This window comes from Cynocephalus volans, chromosome 8, assembly GCF_027409185.1.
Source record: "Cynocephalus volans isolate mCynVol1 chromosome 8, mCynVol1.pri, whole genome shotgun sequence".
Classification (NCBI taxonomy): Eukaryota; Metazoa; Chordata; class Mammalia; order Dermoptera; family Cynocephalidae; genus Cynocephalus; species Cynocephalus volans.
The window spans coordinates 25,232,882-25,254,915 of record NC_084467.1 but is presented as its reverse complement, the minus strand read 5'-3'; the positions used below and the strand labels follow the sequence as shown (position 1 = coordinate 25,254,915).

The following is a 22,034-nucleotide window of genomic DNA, read 5'->3' as shown; positions in this document are numbered from 1 at the left end:
TGCGTGTGTCTGTAGCCCTGGCATTCAACGAGCCGGGCAACAGTGCAGTGCATACGTAGGGCACCTGTATGCATATGCAAAGTTCAGCGCACATAAGTGGCACCTGCTCGCACAGCAACATGCAATATGCAGTGCACATGGGGTGGGGGTGGGGGCAAATGCTTCAGCTTCCAGAGCCCAGGACACCCAGACTGCGCGAGATGTCTCCGGCCTGGGATATCGCTGGAGGGGCGTCGCGGATAGCCTCATCCTGCGGTCCCGGAGTCCACGGGCGGGGCGGGGGCTTACCAGGGGCTTCTCCCGCGCCGGCGCCGGGGGCCCAGGGCGGGGAGGGGGAGGGCGCGCTTGGTTCGGCTGGCGCTGCTCCCCCTTTAACAGGAGGCGGCGCGCGTCGCCCCCGCCCCTTCTCCCGCGGCTCCTCGCGCCCGGCCCGGCGCGCGCCCCCTCCCGGGTCCGGCCCGCGCAGGCGCCGCGTCCCGCCTCGGCCGTCACTCGGCCCGGCGCGCGCTGCGGGCAGCCGCCGGAGCGGCCGGAGCAACCCGGTTCGGCGGCAGCGGCTGTGGCGGCGGCAGCGGCGCTCGGAGACAGAGGAGGATGCGGCACCGGCTCGTACAGTCCGGGGCTGCGGCCGCCGCCCGCGAATAGGAGGCTGCGCGCGGCGCGGGCGGTGCTTGAGGTGGGGGAGCGGGGGGGGGGGGGGGCGGCGAGGAGGTGGCGGCGGCGGCGGCGGCGGCGGCGGCAGGGGCAGGAGCCCGCGCCCGCCCGCCCGCCCCGCGCTGCTCCGCGGCGCCTTTTCTGCACCCCGGCTCCGCGGAGCGGGAGCCTCGGCCCTCCGCGCGGCTGCAGCGAGCTGCCCTGCTCCCGGCCCGGCCCCCGCCTTAGGGATGGCAAACTTGCGCCCCGTGGTCGCCTCCGCCAGCGCCGGCCCCCGCTCCTGCTGCTGACGGCGCCCAGGTGAGTTTCTCGGCCCCAGACCCCGACCTGGCCCCGCACCCAGCCCTCCCGGCGCGGTCCCTAGTTTCCGCACTGGCCCGGACTCGGGACACTCTCCTAGCCCTCTCTGCTGAATTCTCCCCCAGCCCAAACTGAGTTCGTTCAGCGCTCACCCATCTCCGTCTTTTGGGAATTCCCAAGCCTGGGGCCGAGGCCCCCGTCATCTCTGGTGAGTCTCTGTTCCGTCCCCCTCCCCCAGCGTGGTCCGACCCCCTTACCCATTTGTGCTAAAGTCCCCCCCTCTAGAATCCAGACCCAGATCGTCCCCAATAGCTATCTGGACAGTCTTTCTCCATCTCGGCCCAGATCCGGGCATGCGCCCCCCACCTTAATTAGAGCCCCTCTCTCCAACCTGCAGCTCGACTGGGTCTCCCCCCTCCATCTCTCCTCCTGGTCTGGATGCCAGACTCTTTTCCTCTCCTCCACTTCATCTCTGCCCGAAGTCCTTCCCGTCCCCATCCATGTCTGCCCATAGTTACTGCCCTCCCCCGCGCCTGCACCCCGACTATGCTTCCCCTCTATTTCTGCCCCGCGTGCCCCCTCCCCCATATCTGCCCGGAGTCCCACCTTCCCTTGCCAATCTCTGCTGCAAGTCCCCTCCCCCCCAGCCTAGAATTGGGGCTGTGTTCCCCGTATCTGCTCCGAGCCCCCTCCCCTCCAGCCAGGATCTCTTCTGGCCCCGCATCCCTGACTCCTATGTCCATCTTTGGCCCGAGTCTCTGTCCACCCCAATCCCTATCCTCCTACCCCCGGGCATAGAGCCGGGCACCAGATGCACCCTCCAGCAGCCCCAAGGGCCGGCATTATTTGAGGGGGTGGGGTGGGTAGGAAATGTAGGATGTGAAGTTGGCAGCCACTCCCGCAGTCTGCTGGGTCTGAGGGCACAGCCGCGGGAAGTCCTCAGCGCCGCGGCCCGTGCAGAGCTGGCGACGGGTGTGATGCCCGCGGGGGGAGGGGCGCCCGGGCCGAGAGATGCCGCCCGCCTGCCCGCCTCGCCAGCTGCGGGCCCGGCCCCTGAGTGTCCTCTGGCGCCCCCTGCCCGCAGCCCGGGACCCGCCGCCCTTTCTCCCTCGGGCAACCCCGGGTTTCCGCAGCCCAAGCATTAGCGGTGGCTGCAAGACTGGCGCTGGGAAGTCCCTGGGGAGAGGAGGTGGGGGGGCGGATGCCCCTTCATTCTAGCGGTGCCTGAACACTCCTGGTTGTCAGGCCATATGCTGTGGGGGTGGGGTGGGGTGGAGTGGAGGGCTTATCCCAGCAGCAAGTCAGGAGCCCTTTGAGCCTCAGGCACAGACCAGCAGGACTGGCCCCAGGCTTCAGGACAGTCTGGTTGGGCTTGTTTGGGCTTAGGCAGGTGTTCTCAGGAAGCCTCTTTGTGTCTACCTGATGGCAGGTGGGGGGCGGGGGCAAAGATAGGCTCTATCTGGCTTGGGTATGGAGTAGGCTGTATGAGAATCCATCTGACCCTGAGATAGAACAAGCAGCTGGAGAGTGTCCCCTGCACTGCCACAGAATTGGGGGTCAGCGTGGACTCTGCATAGGGCATGCCCTGGTGATGGTGGTGGGGCTGTAAGGGAGGGTCTTCCCCAGACAAAGACTGACAGAAGATATCTTCCCCTCTCTGCCTTCTTTCTTCCTCCTCCTTCCTCCTCCTGTCCCCCTCCCCCCATCACACTTCAGAGAGGGACAGATCTAGTCTGGGGTGTGTGTGTGTGTATGTGGTCAGCATTTCTATAAGGCAAAGTGAGGTTCCAGCTGGTCTCTGCCCCCTTTCCTCCCTCCCAACCCTGGGGTAATGAAGCTGAGTTAAGTGGTTAGGAACTCAGCTTTTGGTCAGATGACCTGGGTTCAAAAGCTGTGTGACAAGCTACTTAACCTTTCTGAGCCTCAGTTGATCCTCTATAAAATGGATCACTGCCTCACATAGTTGTTGGGAGAATGAAATTAGATTTTTGCATAGCATGTCTGGCACCTACAATGTTCAGTGATAGGTGTGTTGAGCTGTGTCTCTTCAAGGCCAAGATCAGGCTCCTCTCCACTTCACTCCATTCCTAATCCCAGAGGAGAAATGGAAAACAAGTTCTAGTGTGTTCACTCCGACCCCCACGATAATAAAGACAGAAAATACCTTCAGTCCCCCCGCCCCCGCAGGGTGGGTCCAGGGAGCCTGTGACTGTTAGTTACCCTCCTCCCTAAGTGGCCCTGCAACATCCCACTGGACCTCTCTGGGATCAGCTCTGGCCAGAGGGCAGAGTGAAGGCCAGGCTAAGGTCTCTGAGTTCTTGGTTCAAGTGTAGAGGCTGGGGAGGTGGGATGACTACAGACAAGAAACCCAAGTCAGGGTTCCCAAAGGCAGGCTGCCTGCCTGTTAGGGGGGCCCACGTGGAAAATCCATCACTGTGAGGTATGGAGAAGCCACTACCTCCCCCCAGGAGGTCAGACACCATCAGGAACTTTCCAGGGCAGTTATCGCTCCAGGTCAGAGTTAGAGGGTGACCTGGCCTGAGGGCCAGAGGAGTTTGAAGACACCTGGCTTTGGCTTGAGTGGCTGGGTGAGGGGTGGGTAAGGGGGAGGGAGGGGACTCAAACCCAGATGTTCTCCTCGGCCGAAAGTCTTCTGGGCAGTGTGGCCGGACCTGGGTCCCACCGGGGAGTGGCGGCCTCCCAGCCAGCCGTCTGCCCGGGCAGCCCTGACATTGGGGAACAAAAGCTTTCGGTTCCTGTAGCAACGGCGGCTCCAGCTGCTGCAAAGTTCCGGGGAGGCGGGCGGAGGGCGGCTGAGTCACCGCCCCCTCCCCCGCCGCCCGCATGGCACCGCCCCCGGGGGCTGGGGACCGCCCCTCATCCCCCTCCGGGTTCTGCCGCCTTTTCCACCTTAAGGTGTGAAAAGGCCTCCTGAGCCCGCCTCCCCCGGTAGAGAGGCCCGGAGAGTGGCGCAGAGCCACCCTCTCTGCCAGTCGGAGGGGGAGGGTCGCCCCCTCCCCTCGGTCCCGCCCACCAGCTCCGGAGGCAGGATGGAGGGCGTGCCCCGCCCCGGTGCCCGAGCTCCCTGAGGGGGGTTCCCGAGGACCCTGCCCTCCACGGGCAGGGGACACGGAGGCCCAAGTGGGGGTCCCCGCCTGCGTGGCGGCCTGGGCTCTGCTCGGCATCGAGCGCCGGGGAGGCGGAGGGTGAGTGACGGGCGGGTAAATTGGAGCTGCCAGGTGGATAAACGCGACGGGTGTGCGCGTCGCCGCGCCCCCTCCCCCACTCGCCGCCCTTCCTCGCCCGCGGCCGGGGCTCCTGGCTCACAGCTGGCCGGCTGTGGAGTCAACTCTCGGGATCCCGGAGAACGGGCCCTGGTGTGCCCCTCCCCCGCCACTGTATATCTCCCCCCTCCCCACCCCCGCCTTAACTCCTCCAGTCTTGCCTTGGCCCTTCCAGCTGCTGCGCAAGCCTTGAATTCTTTTATTGGTGCAGAAGGGAAGCCCGAGGCTGGGCAGGCTTGTGGGGTCTAAGAGAAGGAGACCTGGGTGTACTTGGGCAGACAGTGAGATTCTTGGGTTTGCCTGGGGTCAGGGGCACGTGATGAAGGGAGCCTTCAGCAGGAGAAGAGGGTCCTTGAGACTCACATTACTCCAGCCAGCTCCTCCCGCGTCCCAGCCCAGAGAGGCCCAGAGAGAGCCTTTTTTTTTTTTTTTTTTTTTTTTTTCCGTTTTTTCGTGACCGGCACTCAGCCAGTGAGTGCACTGGTCATCCTTATATAGGATCCGAACCCGCGGCGGGAGCGTCGCCGCGCTCCCAGCGCAGCACTCTACCGAGTGCGCCACGGGCTCGGCCCCCAGAGAGAGCCTTTTGAACCCCCTCTTCATCAGCTTCCGGAAGGCAGTTCTTCCTCAGAGCTAACCTCTGTACCTCTCCTCTCTAGCTCTTGTGCTTGCCGGGGGAGAGGGGAGAAGGGAGTTGTTTGTGGTCTTACTGGACTTGGAGCTGGCAAAGCCACTCTTATGGGTCAGCCCAGAGAGACTTCCAGACGCTGTGACCTCAACCTCAGCAGGCAGGAAGGGAGAGTTTGTGAGGTTCTGAGAGGAGGGAGGGGAGAGCTGGAAGGGAACTGGTGCCAGCTTGCTACGGGCCAGGCTCTGTGCTGGGATCTTGTCTGGAGACTGAATGGGATGGTGTATGCAATCCTGAGGGCGGGGATCATGGTCTTCATTCCACAGAGAGGGAAACTGAGGGTCAGGGAGGTTAATCACAGCTAATAACCATTTGGGCTGCCTGTGAGGCAAGGATCCTTCTAGGTCTTCTTCCAGGGTGGTGGCTCAGAGTCATTTCCTCCAGGAGGATAGGTTCTAACCACATACAACCAGGAAGGTCTTTAAAGAATCAATGGTTCTCTCTGACCCAGCTTGGAATTGGGTTTTTGCCTTATTTTGAGGGGTGGAAAGTGGTATAAGAAAGGAGCCTCTGAAAGTTCTTATGCTGCACCAGGAACAATGAGAATCATGTATACCCAAAGTGAAATCCCAGAATGGGTGTGGAGGTGGCTCGGTGGAGACTCAGTGGAGGAGGGGACTTGGGCAGGGTTTAAAGGTGGCTCGATTCTGGAGAAGCCAGGCTGTGGCTCTGAAGACGTGGACCTAGTGCTTCTTGATGGCTTGGGGCTATGGAGTAGGGAGCAGCAGAGGCCCAGGAGGTGAGGCTTGGGGTCTGAGCCCCACGACTTTAGAAACACAAAGGAAGGAGCAGCAGGGCAGATTATGCCCGATACTCAGCTGTCATGTGCTGAGCCTCAGAGGGCCAGACACATGTGTGTAGTCATACTTGGGAGTACATGTGCATCTCTGCATATGTGTACCATGTCTGACTGTACACCCGTGTAAATGTGTGTGTGCACCCCTGAGTGCATGCGAGATCATGCATCGGTGGTTTTATGTGTGTGCATATGAATCTGTTCATACACAGAACACCTGTGAACACCTTTCTATGCATGTGTCTGTGCATGCATGCTTTTGTGTGTGGTGTTCGGGGCACAAGGATGTTCAAGCCCATGTGTGTTGGTGTGTGTGTGAGGGGAGGTTCCCCACCTTGCTCTAAGTTGGGGAAGGGAGGCAAGTTATAATGAGCCCCCACCTCCCATCAATTGAGCTGCAGCCATGGCCTGAATTTTGCAGCCTGCTTAAAAATAATTGGGGGCAGCGGGGGGAATGGATGTCACTCATCATCAGCTGCTGGCTTTGCTAGTACCACAGCAGGCTGGGCAGGCTGAACAGTGTGGGACAGGCATGATGTGGGGTTGGAAAGGGTCTGGTCCCTTTTTAGCTCTGAGGAGGGTGGTGGGGTGGTGGGGTAAACAGCCTGTTCTGGCTTCTGCTGAATGACTACAGATGGACCTCGGGAGGAGGGTGGGGTGGCTTCTCCCCAGTGAATGGGCCTGTTTTGGGCCTGCCTTCCCCACACCCTGTGTGGCTAGGCAGGGGCAGGGGCTTGTTTGTGACTGGGGCTTGGGCCTGGCTCAGAGGTACAGCTTGTGGGAATGTGGGATCTGGGGCAGTGAGGAGCTCCATGGATGCTGCACAGGGATCGGAATGCTGGGGTACTAACTACTGTCCCCCCTCTTCCTACTCCGGAGACTCCTGAACAGCCAGAGGGAATCTGTCCCCAGGGAGTAGCTGTGTCTTGGGAAAATCTAGCCATACCTGTGAATTATCCTATGTTTGTGATTCAGTTCCCAGAGCTAAAAGCTTGTCCATCTGGCCTGAAGCCTGAGCAGCAAGCAGAAGGGAGGAGCAAGAGGCTATTGGTAGAGGAGGGAGAAACGTGGGCTGGGGGCTCAGGTTCTGGATTACAGTACCAACTTGGCGACTGTCCTGTGATCTTAAGCGGGTTGCCTCCCTCCTCTGAGCCTCATCTTTCTCCTCTAATGTGGAACAGCTGGGCTCTAGGGGCCCATCCAGTGCTGTGAGCTGTGCTGTGGCATGGAGAAGGGAGGCAGTGTGGATCACTTCGGCGGTAGGACCAGAAGTGGGGCTGATCCAGAGCATGCACCAGGCACCATTTTCTGGACAGTTGGGTGGAGGCTGGGCAGGCTGTGGGCAGTGGCACCTGTAGCTCTCCCCCTCCCCAGCCCTTTCCACTCTGGTCTGACTTCTCTGTGTGTCCATCGGGGTAGGGCTTGGGTCCTAGGTTCCCTCCCACACCTGGAGTGTGTTCACGCCTGCTGGATGCACAGTGTACAGCCCCTCTTAGAGGGAAGGTAGAAATCAACAAACTTGGGTCCCTACTCTGAGGAGCTTGAAGACTTATGACCTAGCCCTGGGAAAATAGCAAAGGATAGAGGTCAGAATTGGCTGGTGGCTTCACTAGGATTAGCAGGCCCTGAGCCGGACCTTAGAGGAAAATCTCATGGAGGGGGGAAGGGAAGAAGAGGTAAGAGGGGAATTACTGCACCCATTTTGCAGATGAGAAAACTGAGGTTCACAAGGGTCACTCAGCCAGTAGGTGGCTGGCTGGCCTGGGGCTTATGCCCAGCGTTCCCTTGCCCAGTGCCTCCCCACCTTGTTCCAACCAGGAATCCACAGCAGCCATATGCATGATGTTCACACTGGCAATGCTCTCCCGTGGGCATGCCTTAGGTTGTGTGCAGTCCCTGGCACACTGGCTGTAACTCCACCCCTTTCTCTCCCACTTAGTAAAGCAAGTTAGTGAGAATGACATTGTTCCAGGAATAACTTTGAATTGCTCTGATTAATAAGAAAGCAAATCGTTGTCAAACATCACCACTTTGACAATTATGACTGGATTACACATGATGTGCCTCACAGCTGATCACGGCACACTGGGACCGAGGGTAACAGTTATGGAAAATAATGTTTGGGTGGTATGGATGGGGCTGGGGCTTGATGCCAGGCCAAGACAGTTGTGGTTGAGGGGCTGACTGTGAGGAACCGTAGGATACTAGTAACGACAGCAACTGACGTTTCTTAAGGCCTTACAAGATTCCAGGCACTCTCCTGAGCCCTTTGCCCTACTGATCTCATTCCCCCTGTAGGACACCTGTGAGAATAGGTACAATCATTGCTCCATTTTACACATTACAAAAACGGAGGCTCAGAGAGTTCAAGTCCCTTGTCTAAGGTAGACCTGGGTGACTTAAAAGAACATGGCCTTAACCAAGAGGCTCACTACCTGCAGCTAGCCATAGGAGGTTCAGAGTCTGTGCTGGCTGTGCTGGGGCCTGCTGACTGTTGTCTCTCTCCACAGGGCAAGGGACATAGGATGACCCCAGCCTGTCCCCTCTTACTGTCTGTGATTCTGTCCGTGCACCTGGCCGCCGCCTTCGACCCCGCCCCTAGTGCCTGCTCTGCCCTGGCCTCGGGTGTGCTCTACGGGGCCTTCTCGCTGCAGGACCTCTTTCCTACCATCGCCTCAGGCTGCTCTTGGACCCTGGAGAACCCTGACCCCACCAAGTACTCCCTCTATCTGCGCTTCAACCGCCAGGAGCAGGTGTGCGCACACTTCGCCCCCCGCCTGCTGCCCCTGGACCACTACCTGGTCAACTTTACCTGCCTGCGGCCTAGCCCTGAGGAAGTGGTGTCTCAGGCGGAGTCAGAGGTGGGGCGGCCAGAGGAGGAGGAGGAGGCAGCAGCGGGGTTGGAACTGTGCGGCGGCTCAGGCCCCTTTACCTTCCTACACTTTGACAAGAACTTCGTGCAGCTGTGTCTGTCGGCTGAGCCTTCAGAGGCCCCGCGCCTGCTGGCGCCCGCTGCTCTGGCCTTCCGCTTTGTCGAGGTCTTGCTCATCAACAACAACAACTCCAGCCAGTTCACCTGTGGTGTGCTCTGCCGCTGGAGTGAGGAGTGTGGCCGTGCTGCCGGCAGGGCCTGTGGCTTTGCCCAGCCAGGCTGCAGCTGCCCTGGGGAAGCGGGGGCCGGCTCTGCCACCACCACGCCTCCAAGTCCTCCTGCTGCCCAGACCCTCTCCAATGCCCTCGTGCCCGGGGGCCCAGCTCCACCTGCCGAGGCCGATTTGCACTCGGGGAGCAGCAATGATCTATTCACAACCGAGATGAGATATGGTGAGTCTGAGCAGGGACTGGGTGGGGTGGGGTGTCTAGGGGCTGACAGTGTCCAATGCTGTCTGTCTTGGCAGATTCCAGACCATTCATGTAGTTGTTCACTGACATCACCTCTGTGCTCAGCCTTGTCCAATGTTGGGGTCACTGAGATGGCTTGGGATCAGACCTCACCCTTGAAGACTTTGCAGTCTGGGTGGATAAATGGGGACACAGATCGGGCAATGCAGGGTGATATATAAACCCAGAGAGGGGACTCCTAAGTGGGTAGCCAGGGAAGGCTTCCTGAAGGAAGAGGTATGGGGAACAGAGATCTGAAGAACAAGTGGAAGTGAGATGAGCCGGCAGGGTGGTGAGGGCATTCCAGGCAGAAGGGGCAGCATGCACAAAGGCCCCAAGCTGGGAGTGACCGTGGCAGGCCCTGGCACTGCAAGTTGACAAGTTTGCCTGTAGGCTGGAGTCGGCAGGGAGCAGGGATGCGTTCCTGTCCACATGGGTCAGTGATTTTTGGCAGTGGCCCCAGGGTCAGGGCAGAGGGAGGTGAGGAAGAGTGTGCCTGGGTAAAGAAGCCTGAGCTCCGAGGCTGCCTTGGAGGGCCGGGCTGGCTCGGCTCCCAGCATCCCCTGTCCCCTCCTCCCCCAACCCCCCTGGGCCCGTGTCTTCTGGGACTGAAGCCGCCAGCTGCTAAAGCTTCCTGCTGACTGGGCAAAAGCTCTATGAGCCCTTGAGTCCTGCCTGCTCCCGCTCCCACCCCAGCTCCATCAGCCACGACTGCCTTCCGCCAACTCTGCTTCCTGCAGCTTCAAGGCCTCAAGCCCCTCTGCTAGATCTTCCATGTTTGCTGAACAGTGCTTGGTCAGGGACTGGCCAGGGGGCCTGGCAGAGGACAGGACCAAGGACATGGGAGTGGGAGGGAGGCAGGTCTGGGATCTGATTCCCAGCTCTGGTACTGACAGGGAGGCCCCTACTCTCTCTGGGCCTCAGTTTCACCATTTGGGATAACAGGTGCTGGCCTACCCTCACGAGAATCAGGATGCAGGGATGGAAGTCAGAAAGGGCATCTGGATTTCCCTGAGAGAGTATTTACAGGGAAGCAGGGGGTCTTGTGGGATGGCTCCTGGGGGTATTGGAGGAGTATGGTCTATACCCATCCCTGCTTTGGAGGCTAGAGCCCTGGAGTTGGCACTGCCTTGACTGTTACCTTGAGTGGATCCCTTTATTTTTTAGGGGGGCGTGTGTGTTTCAGTTTCTTTGTCTATAAAATGGGGAGAGATCCCTGAATTAGTTAGAGGGGGAAGTTATTATGACAGTAGCCTTTCCCAGTGCTTCAAAGGGGGGCCTTGTTGGCCTTCCCATGTGACATCTGGCATCATGCCCATCCATGGCAAGTGCCCAGTGGCCTTGCTGTGGCTTCTCTCCCAGGCCAGCATGGCCTCTAAAAGCGGTCGATGAAGCTGTCCAAGTGACAGCCAGGCCATGGGCAGGTTATGGGCCCTGGAGGCTGGCCTGGGATTTAGTGCCTGCAGGAAGAAATTGAATTTCACTTCTTTGTTGAACATCAGTGGAGAACACCAGGTGTATGTCAGGAGGCTTATGGCTCTTCCTGCCTGGCCACCATTGCCTGTCACTCTGTGAGGGTCTCCCCTATCATGCTCGGCTGAGAGTGGGTCCTTTTGTCTGGCTTTCCCTGTGGTCCCTTGGCCCAGTGGTCTGCAGTGGATGGAGCAGGCTCTGCCCTCATGGGCAGGCACCATCTGGGCAGGCTGCCATGGGGAGCACAGGGCCAGGAGCAGCCAGCTGGGCCTGGTTGAAGCCGGAAGCAGGAGTTGGTTGGTAGCTGGGGTGTCTTCAGGAGTCAGAGAGGGCTGGTGATGGGAAGGGCACCATCATCAGAGTCTCTGCAGGGTCCTCTGGGACTGGAGATGGGTGGAGATTAGATGCCTGATTATTTCTTGGCACAAGGCCAGGTGTCATCTCTGAGCAGGGAGCCCTGAGCTGGGACTCCCAGCTGTTTCCAAGCCCGACCTCTGCTCTTGCCCCTTGTCCTACTTGGCATGTCTCCGTGGGGCTGCTCTGCAGGGAGGGCTCCTGCGGGGAGTTGGCATGGGCCAATGTGGCATCAGCCATTGTAAGTGGGCTCACATGGCACACTGGTGCCCAGAGCTGGACTGGCACAGCCCCTTCTTCTCTCCTGGCTGGCAGGAGGCTCTTCCACTCTGCCACCTCCTCCCTGCCACCAAGTTTTTCTGGTGCGAGAGACGGCCGGTACATGACTTAGTTTGCTCCCTGTGTCAGGATGTGTCTGATGGTTCATGGCATCGACAGGGCTTGGGCAGTCAGTGCCTGTTGGCAGCACCACTTTTGCCAAGCCCTTGCCCCTACCCATGCCTCCCTTGTCTCCTCCCCACTGGGCGCAGGAGAATGGGCTGGCACGTGGAACTGCCAGGTTGATAGTGAGATTTGTTGGGGTGGTGGTGAACAGGAAGACAGACCCTCATCACAGCCCCTCTGCTGGGCCCTGAGGCAGGGGAGCTGTGGCGCCTTCTCTGGGACACTCCTGAGCAGGATCAACAGCAAGGCCAGGCAGGGTGGGCTTGGGTTGGTACTGGAAGAGCAGTGAGGCCAGAGGCTGGTGGGCAGTGACCGGGCAGAGTGCCTGGGCCCGCCTCAGAGCTGAGTGCGTTTGACGAGAGGATACAGGCGCCTGTTAATTTCACGCAAACTGCCTTTGATAGATCTCTTGTTATTTTTGGTGAGTTGAGCCATAAATTTGTGCCATCTTGCTGCCGCAATCTGTTAAGTGGGGGGAAAGGAAGAAAGAGAAGGCAGGCAGGAAGGAGCTCGGCAGAAGACTGGCACGGAGGCTGGCTGGGGCTGGGGCTGGAAGGCGGGTCGCAGAGGTAGTGCCATCTGCAGAGCCCAGCTCCTAGAGCTGGCTGCCAACCTGCAGTTCCTGCCCACCCACCCTCCAGTCCTGAGAAGGCACTGGCCAATGGGTGTGGCTGTGCCACGTGACACTAGGAAGAAAGAGCCCCCTCCATGCAGCCCCATCCCTCCTCTGTCACACTCCCTCCTTGCCCCTAGGGACACTGTCCCACCCTTGGCTGGATGCTGCTAGCTCACCCTCCCCATCTTCTTGCCTCTTTTCTTGAGGTGTGGCCATCAAGTGAGCCTGGGGTCTCCTGGGAGGCCAGAGTGAAACCCTCACTCTGCCACTGCTGCTGTGTGATTTAGACAAGGAACTCCCCCTCCTGGGGTCTGAGGACCCCCAGTTTTCTGTGTGTCACTTCCCTGATCCAGTCCCCAAGGGACTCCCCAGTGTTGCCCAAGCTCCTCAGCCTGGTGTTCAGGCCCCACCCTCTTCTCTTTTGGCCAGCCTGGTCTGGTGGCAGGAAGTGAGGCCCTTACCTGCCTGTTCGCAGCTCAGGGAGTGAGAAGGCAGGGGCTCTCAGGGTGGGGTGGGAGGAGATCTAGCACATGTGGTAGCATTTCCTGGAAGGTCCTTCCAGCCCAGATCTGTGCTGTGTTCTCCATCACAGGATGGGGAGTAAGGCACAGACTCCCCCAGACATCTCAGGGACCAAATTCTAGCCAATCCCTCACAGATGTCCTTATGTCTTTATCAGAGTGGAGTTTGCATCAGGTCTTGGGATGGCTCTGAGTGAACGAGACACACTTGCCCTCTGGTTGGGGAGGATGATTGCTAGGACACAGTGGTGTCAAGGCCACAGACTGAAATCACTCAGCCCTGGGCTCAGTTCCTGACCCAGCCACTGACTAGCTGTGTGACCATTGACAAATTACTTTACTTTACCCCCATTTCATCACCTGTAAAATGGGGGTAGTGAGAGCTCTTCCACAAAACAGGAGGATGAAATGAGAGAATGTGGGCAAGTACTTAGCACAGTGCCTGGCACACACAAGATTCCCAGTAAATAGTTGCTGGCTCATCATAATTTAATGTAATAGGTATGATCATGCATGTGCCAGATGTCAATGCAGGAGGAAGAGTGAGGGATTAAACCACAAAGGGGTGGAAAGGCGGTCTAAAGAAGGTGATGCTGAGTTGGGTTTTGAGGAATGAATAGGAATCCTCTAGCCTGTGAAATTTCTCTTTAAGTTGAATCACTCTTTAAATTTAATATATTAAAAAGAAATGTCAAAGAAATTTCATAAATGGAAAGAGTATCATTTATCTGAAATAGAAAATCACAGAAACAACCACAGTGAAAACAAAGCGATGTTATTAAATTCTAGCTAGATGTTTTTCCTGCCACTGTATTTGTTAGAAAGAGAAATTAGCACGTGTTAGGAATATGTTAAAGTCCAGGACTGCACAGAGACTTTATCTTTCATGCAGTTGGAAGATTTTTTTTTTTTATTATTAAAAATAAGGTGCCCATATAATTTATCATCTAAACTGGGGCACTTTTGAGGTTATAAAGGGGAGGAGGTGGGTACTATTAATTACATGAGAACAGGCACGAACCATACTATCTCATATAAATTGGCACATAGTCACCCTGATTAAAAGAGACCTGGAAAGTGGTAACTTCCTCAGTCCAGGATCCAGTGTCATTTAATGGCATGTTTGTGAACTGCTCCACATCATCTCCCGCGTTATGCTTTGGGAAAGCCCGCAAGAGGAAGGGCTTTCGAGGTAGAGGAAACAGCCTGTGCAAGGGCGTAGAGGTGTGAAACATGCTGGGTGTTGGAGCTATAAGGAGACTGGAGTTGCTGGATGGTAGCTCCAGTGGAGGGAGACGAGGCCGTAGCTTTGACTGCCATCCCAAGACACTGGGAACTTGTCCTGGCGGCCCAGGCCTTTGAGGTGGCAAGAAACCGCATATCGTTGGGGAGGCGGGCTGCACCAGATGTGGTCGCTGCTCTCGAGGAGCTTCTGGCCACATAGGGGAGGGGGCAGGACACAGCTAGTTCTAGTGGGAGACTGGGCAGAGAGGTCGGCAGCTTGGAAGGAAGAATCTTTGGAAGGGGCCTGGCATTCTGGCTGGGTAGGTCTCATAGGGATACCCAGTTGCGCTGGACTGCAGGGGTAGAGCCTGGAATTTTCTAATGCTTCCTTCCTGCACCACTGGGATTCTGATGCACCCTGGGGTACAAGAAGCAGTGCTGGGGCTGGGGAGCCAGGGAGGGACATGACAGAGCCATGTTTCAGGGGGATCAGTTGGTGGCTGCTCAGGGCTGTGGGGAGCCTCAGGGAAGATGCAGAGAACCCTGGGAAGGGAGGACTACTTTGTAAGTCGCAACACTCTCTCCCTGTGGAAGTGATGATTATTGTGGTTATTTTTAACACATTCATGACATAGGAGGCTGAGGGGGCTGACTGGGTGGAGTTTGGGGGGCTGGGTCTGTGGAGCATAACATAGCAGGTGTCTACAGTTCTGCTCAAGTGGCATAGAGCCTGTACCCACCCTGCCTGCCAGTACCAGGAGTGAGACAGGAGTGGCCCCTGTGTAGAACCCCCAGGGACATCTGGCTCATGTTTGCTAAATGCTGTTTTGTGCCTGGCTACCCCAAATCTCGGCCCTCTCTGCAAGAGGAGTGTAGGAGATTGAGACCGTTCCTCAGGGACCATGGGAGGGATAAGCCCAGGACACTCACAGCTACAGCAGGAGATGGTTTGGGGACTAGGCTGAAGGAAGGGGAGCCAGCATATTCATACTTCCAAACCCCTGTGTGGTCAGCCTAGGAAGGCCTCCTGGAGGAGGTGACATTTCACATGTAGAAGATTTTGGCAGATTAGGATGGAGGGAAGGGTATTCCAAGGGGAGAGGACAGCATTAGCAGATGCGTGAAGTGAAGAGAGAAAAGCATTTGCATGTTCAAGGGATAACGAGAAGGGGTGACATCTCTTTTCATTGAGAACTTCTTGTGCTCCAAGCAGTCCACAGCTCTGATTTCATTGAATTCTTGCAATGAACCTAAGTGATAGGAAGTGTTATCCTGACATTTAGTTGAAGAATCTGAAGCTCAGAGAGGTGAAGTGACTTGCCTAAGGGCACACAGCAAGATGGTGGCAGAGCTGGGAATCAAACCCACGTGTCTGGCTTCAGAATTTATGCCCTTCCCACTGGTTCACATTTCCTTGCACTGTCCTTGGCTGCCCAATGGGAAGAGGAAAACAGTACTGGACAGGTCAGCAGGGCCAGAGTATGCCAGGCTCAGAGTTTACACTGTAGCTGTAGCCATGGGGAGCCATGGAAGTTTCCTCAGCAGGGAAGTTGTGTGGCTGGAGCTGGGATACTAGAGGATCATTTTGGAGGCTACAGAGAATCAGGCTCAGGTGGTGGAGGGGGCGCAGATGTGCAAAAGAACATTTAGACAGTGGTGTGAAGACAGGAGAACAGAGGCCAGGGCCAGGGGCTTTGGTGGAGCCTGGGTATAACTCGGGGTCCCATGGGAATTAGAGAAGGTATCTCTGAGAAGGCCCAAGTTGAGTTGCATTTTGTCAGAGCAGTGCAGTTCAGTGGAAAGAGCATGGCCTCTAGAGTCAGGCAGGCCTGGGTTCAAATCCCACCTCAGCCTCTCTCCATTGTGAGAGTTTGGAGCCTCATTCCTCATTAGTAAAATGTGGAAGCCAGTCCTAAAGAAGATTAAATGGGGTGATGTGGCAGGCACAGTGACTGGCGCATAGGGGCTGTTTAATAAATTTTACCTTAGTCAAAACAGAGCAGTTAAGAGGTCAGCAGGTGGTCAAGCGGGGAAGCGTGTCCCAGGCAGCAGATCTGTCTGTGCCTACACCTGGCAGCTGGGTGGGTAAGCTGAGAGATTGCAGCGCTGCACTGTCAGAGCTCCTAGTCCCACAAGCCCGCTGAGCTCACTGCATGAGACACTGAGGAGTTCTTGAGGCACTCGCACCCCTTCATGAGCCCCTCTGTGTCCTCTTGATACTGCCTGGTTCAACTTCCTCTCAGGCTCACCCAGTTTTGTTTCGAGGCCAGAGCTGGCTGGGGTCTGCACGTGGTATGTGCGGAATAAATGTTTATTTCATCAAATGACACCTCTGGTCTCATCTGTCTTCTTCCCCTGTCAGGGAGATATGGCTTTCCCATGTGTGGGAAATAAATTGCTGGCCTCTCCTCTGAGGCAGGTGGGGGGGGGACTGGAGGGGAGGGCAGTTGGCATAGGTCCCGGCTGTGTAGCCTTGAACTTGTCCCTTCCTCTCTCTGGCCTGGCTCAAGAGGCTGGGAGAGGAACCCAAAAGCTGGACCTGGGACATGTTCTGATTTTCAAATAGGGAGGATTCTGGAAACCCCTGATACCACCTCTGGTCATATTGTGGAGCTGGCCAGCAAATGGTTAGTGAGTGGTTAGTCGAGGACACAGGGACTACAGGGAGCAGCGTGAGTCCACGACAAGCAGGTCAAGCTGGTCTCTCACATGTCCTTGTCTGATGGGCTTACTGGGTGCCAGTCTGGTGGAGGGGGATTCCCCAGACATGGTGATGGCCAAGACACTGAAACAGGAGGATGGGAGGATGTCAGCTGGATTTGCAACTCCAAAGCATTTCTTAATAAATGGCTGCCAGGCTTGAGGGTGGTCTGTGTAGAGTTTGGGAGCTCTGTCGTTGAACCTGTCTTTGCATTTACCTTCAATGAAGGGCTGGCACACCAAGTCTGTGGTACTTATGCAGCCAGGCACAGCTGATACCTCGTGTGGGGAGTCAAGATACAAACAACCATTTTCAGTGACCCCGATGGAGAGTGGGGAGCCAGGACTAATGTGTTCATTGCTGTTTATTTATTGGCACTTCTCTGGGCTGGGCTCTGTGCTGGCATTGACTGGGATCGGGCAGGTGACTCACATACAGCCTTCCCTCAAAGGGCTCATGGTGGGGAGTGGGGGTATTTCAGACAGTCAGAAGATGGAACTATCTAGGGCCAGCCCATTGCTCACTTGGGAGAGTGTGGTGCTGACAACACCAAGGCCACGGGTTCGGATCCCTATATAGGGATGGCCGGTTATCTCACTTGGGAGAGCATGGTACTGACAACACCAAGTCAAGGGTTAAGATCCCCTTGCTGGTCATCTTAAAAAAAAAAAAAAAAGAAGAAGATGGAACTATCTGTGATGAAAAGGCATGTAGAAGAGGAGGGCAGCCAACTGTGGCTGGGGAATGGGAAACTAGAACAAAGCTTGGATGCCTGATGTGGGAGGCAGCAGGAAAACAGACCAGTCAAGGAAACGGGGATGGACTAGCCAGAGAGGTAGGAGGAAAGCGGGAGAGTGAGGAAGGGAGAGTTTCAAGGCAGGAAGAGTCAACAGGACCAGACGCTGCTGAGGGCTCAAGTGAGATGAGGCCTGTGAAGTGTCCTTGGCATGCGGCAGCAAGGAGCGTGCTGATGACTCTGTCAAGAACGGTTCCAGCAGAAAGGTGTGGGCAGAGGCCAGACTGTGGTGGATTATCAGGGGAGGTGGCCTTTGAGCCAGGAAGCGAGTGGCAGGTGAGAAGCTGGAGTGCCAGCTGTGGACCACTCCTTGATGGTGTAGAGATGCAGGAGGGCCAGAGTAAGGTCTTCTCTAGAATGGAGGAGGCCTAGGTCCAAGACTGGGCTGCCACGAGGAAAGAGTGCTGAGGAACTGCTGTTGAGAGCAGAGAAAATACATGAGCCTCCTTGAAGGCGGGGGACTGGGAAGCAGGAGCAGGCCCAGGGTCTGGCCTTCATGGGGAGAAGGGCCGCAGGAGACCTGGGAGTTGGAGAGGTGGGGTGAGAGAGTGGGTGGAGGTGAGCCTGAGGAGAGACGATAAGGTCCAGTATGGCCGCGGTGGGGATGAGGAAGGAACGGAGCCAAGAGGGGCTGCTGAGAAGCCCTGGGCGCCCCTGGATCTGTCGTGGTGCCAATTGGCGCAGCCATAGCTCTTCAGCGGCCTGGGGTGGGTGTGGAGAAGGTGGCTTGTCACAAGGCTCCAGGGCTGGCTAGGGCTGAGCGGGCATGGTAGAAGGAACAGTGAGGGGATTGAGGGGCTTGCAGGTGTGGCACCGGCACCTTCTCTGTGGCCCCTACAGAGGCAGGGTCCAAAGTGAAGCCAGGAGGGATGGCAGATGCTGTTCAAAGGGAGGTGGCTCAGTGGAGATGGGTTGTGAGGGGGCAGAAGAGGTGGAGGTTGTGAGGAGAGGGGCAATGATAAAAATTGATAAACCAGGTAGTTACTGTCTTCTGAGCATTCGCCACGTGCCAAGCACAGTGCTGATGGCTTCCTCATCAGTCTTTGTGGAGGGGAATATTATGTGTATTGTTCTCCAGAGGATACAGAGCAGGGTCAGAGAGGTGCAGAGACTTGCTCAAGGCCATACAGCTGGTCAGTGTCCTCACCCCAGTTGGGACCCAAGGTTGCTTGACTCCGAAGCTGTTCTGAGGGTCTAAATTTCAGAGATGGTGGAGAAGTTTCAGGGACGATGTGAATCGGTTCCTGGGACTGGTGGCTGAAGTGGAGGGAAAGACCCTGGAGTTGATGAGACCAGAGCTAGGCTGGGTGGCAGTGCAGAGCCCCCAGGGCAGTGGGTTTGCTCAGGGCGGCCACTGCTCTTGGCTGGTCAGCTTTCTCTCAGGTGCAGAGCCTGGTCTGGGCAGCAGGGGGCAGAAGCGTACAACCCTCTCAGGCCCTCTCGAACTCGGTGCCTGTTTGGTGCTGACCTGGCTTTTAGAAATAGGAAAGGGCCTGGGGCTGGGGGAGAGGAGTGCCTTCTAGACTGGGGCAGACATGGGCAGAGCCCTGTCCCCAAATGCTGTTCCCATCCCACCTGCCCAGCAGCCTCTATATGGGCTGGCCTTTCCCTTCTGCACTCATGTCTGCCCTCACCCCACTACCCAGCCTGTGTGGGGTGGGCCTGGATGAGCTCATGTCTGTGCAAGAGGGGCAGGCTTTGGAGAATGGAAGCCTCCAGGGTTGGTGGGGCTTCTGAGGCCTAGACCAGACACATACATCAGGGTGGCTGAGAGCCCGGTAAAGCCAGGATCCAGGCAGCAGTGGCCTCCTGGAGCACTTGCTGCTCTCCTGGACGCAAGGGTGGTGAGAGGAGGGTCTGCTGGATGTAGGCACCTCCTTAGGCCCCTTGGGTCTCAGAGGAGCAGCACTCTGACCTGTGCCTCCAGGTCACAGTCCAGTGCTGTGCCCCTGGCCCAGTGTGAATATGTCTCAGAGACAGAGGGTCACAGTTGCCCAGCTTGGCTGCTTTGTCAGCCCCTAGAAGTCAGCCCTGTGGTAATAAAAGAGCCTGGGCTTCACACTGAGCTGTGTGCACTTGTACAGTCACTTCTCCCCTCTGATCCTCAGTTTCCTCATTTCTAAACAGATGATGGTCCCTTCTTCCCAGCGAGGGGTTTAAAGGAGATAGGTATGGCACTTGGCACTGAAGCCTCATAGAGCTCATTAATATAAGCAGCCACTCCCCTCCAGTCTCTCCCCATCTGGTTGAGGCAAGAGGTGGAAAGGATGGTTGTGAGGCCACTGGCGAGTCCTGTGTGGCCTTCTGAGCCTCAGTTTCCTTATCTGTGAAATGGTGGTGGTGGGGCAGGGGGCAGAACGTGATGCTCTCTCAGCATCACCTGCAGATGGTTCCAGGCCCTCAGGCTGAGGGCAAGCAAGGCCACCCTCTCTGTGCCACTGTGGCAGGACTGAGCTGGTCTTTGCTGAGCCCCTGCCACCACCTCCGTGTTCCAGGTGAGGAGCCGGAAGAGGAACCGAAGGTGAAAACCCAGTGGCCAAGGTCTGCAGATGAGCCTGGGCTATATATGGCACAGACAGGTAACTCGGGCCACCTCCCTTCCTCTGAGGCGGGGCCCGACTGTGTGGCATCTGGGGGCATGTATGCTTTGTGTGTGCCCATCTGTGTCTATGTCCTGCAGCTCAGTTGTGTCTCTCTGCCCCATGAGGCCTGTGGGAGGGGTGGGTTGCCTCCTGAAGAGCTTGTCACTTGGGATCAGGGTAGGAGGGTCCCTCTGATGCCTGCCCCTACCTTGCTGGTGCTCCCCCACCCACATGAGACTGAGTGCTTGGGAGGTACCCCCTGCCGCCGACGCTGTCCCTCTCTCGTAGGCGACCCAGCGGCTGAAGAGTGGTCCCCGTGGAGCGTGTGTACCCTGACGTGTGGGCAGGGTCTACAGGTGCGGACCCGCTCCTGCGTGTCCTCCCCCTATGGGACCCTGTGCAGCGGGCCCCTGCGGGAGACCCGGCCCTGCAACAATTCAGCCACCTGCCCAGGTAGGCCCGTCCTCCTCCCACCCCGCTGCCTGGGACTCAGGCAGATTACTCTTCCAAAAATGGTTGGTTGCCAACTCCTTTCATTCACCAAACTTGACTGTCCCCCCACCATGCCAGCCTGGTGCAGGGCACTGGGGACACAGATGAATCAGACCAGGGCCCAGACCACTGGGCTCAGTTCTGGGCATATCACTCCCCCGATGCCTATGTCCTGGTAATCAAGGCTCACCTTTTCACCCTTGTTGCCCGCCCTCCATGTGTTCTGCGCTCTGGACACAGGAGCACCTCTTGCTCTTTCCCATCTCCCTGCACTTGCTTATTCTTGTCCCCCCACACTACCACCACTTTGGCTATTAACATTCAGCCTGTCCTTCAAGATATATGCCACCATTTATTTTTATTTTTTATTTTTAGTGAAGCCTTCTCGACCATCTCCTCCCTCCTCTGGGCTCCCCATCCCACTCCCAGGGAGCCTCCCCTAGACCTTAAGCCTTCATCAGTTGAGCATATAGTTGTTGAGGAAACGCATGTGCCTGCCTGGGACAGATGGTGACTGTGAGGGGCAGGGCAGCTTTAGCTAGTTCTGTTCCCTGCTCCCGAGGGAGTGGAGCAGTGCCTAGGGCCCACCAGCTTTTGTCTGTGGATTTAGAGTAGGGCCTACCTAGAGAGGGCTCTTGGTACCTGGGGGTGTGGCAGGAGCTTGCAAAGGGCTGGGGCAAAGCTGTGTTCCAGCATGTGCTCTCGTTGTGCCGGTGTCCGTGTAGAGGCTTATGTCTGTGTGTCTTGCGTTTGGGGCTGGGAGGCATACTTCTCTTGCCCCAGGCCTGCCATGTTGCATTCAGGGGTCTGGGGGTGAAGACGGGTGGAGTGGGGTGGATCTTGGGTCCTTTCCTGGGTTTTTCTGTGTCCCCTGGAGGAGGACCCCTGGCTTCCTTCCGGGGCTGGTCCTAGTCTCCCTGTCTGGGTGTCCACAGGGGCTGTCCAGTGTGAGCTGGGACCAGAAGCCTGTGTTTTCCACATCCCCGCAAAAGGCAGAGTCCTGGGGCCCTCAGGGCAAAGCCAATAAGGAGCGGTTGCAGAGCTGCGGAGCTCCTGATTGGTGGGCGGATGGGCAGGCGCTGGCAGTGGGCAGGGCCAAGGTGCCGCCCAGCCACCAGCCACGTGCTTCCTTGCAGTGCACGGCGTGTGGGAGGAGTGGGGGTCCTGGAGTCTGTGCTCCCGCAGCTGCGGGCGGGGGTCCCGGAGCCGGATGCGGACCTGCGTGCCCCCCCAGCACGGCGGCAAGGCCTGCGAGGGTCCTGAGCTGCAGACTAAGCTCTGCAGTATGGCGGCCTGCCCCGGTCAGTAGCGCCCATGGGTTTCCAGGCGGGCTCTGCCCAGCCGGGTGGGGGTCGGGAAACCCAGGGGAGGCAGTCAGGTCCAGTTCCCTGCCCCTAGGGGCCCCATGAACTTTGACCAAGCATGGGGAGACTGGAGAAGTATCCCTGCCAGCATGGGAGGTAACCCCCAGTCCTGACTTGGGGTTGGCAAAATGGCCTCATCAGAAGGGGGCCACTTGCAAGGGCCCCTTCCTCTAAGTCTTGGGCTGCCCTTGCTGTTTATAGCACCTTGGTGCCCGTGGCCACTGGACTATGAGAGGACACAAAGCTGGCCTAAGTGCAGGTTCAAAGATCAAAAGGTACCCCTGCAGCCCATTTCCTTCGACAGAAAGGAGTTTATTCCTTGGGGATGAGTGGAGACGTGTCCTGTTTTCCTGGAGCTGGTCAG

The 22,034-nt window shown here is 57.5% G+C and overlaps 1 protein-coding gene across 1 annotated transcript in view; it reads left to right on the top strand.

Annotated features, from left to right (window-relative positions):
• The first annotated feature begins 844 nt into the window (after positions 1-844).
• Positions 845-22,034, top strand: part of ADGRB2 (adhesion G protein-coupled receptor B2) — a 36,609-nt gene continuing 15,419 nt past the window's right edge. Inside the window, exons 1-6 of the mRNA XM_063104713.1 lie at positions 845-954; positions 1,080-1,162; positions 8,233-9,046; positions 19,728-19,811; positions 20,103-20,267; positions 21,443-21,607. Coding sequence (XP_062960783.1) covers positions 8,248-9,046; positions 19,728-19,811; positions 20,103-20,267; positions 21,443-21,607 — 1,213 coding nt within the window. The 5' untranslated portion in view covers positions 845-954; positions 1,080-1,162; positions 8,233-8,247. The remainder of the gene's footprint in view (positions 955-1,079; positions 1,163-8,232; positions 9,047-19,727; positions 19,812-20,102; positions 20,268-21,442; positions 21,608-22,034) is intronic.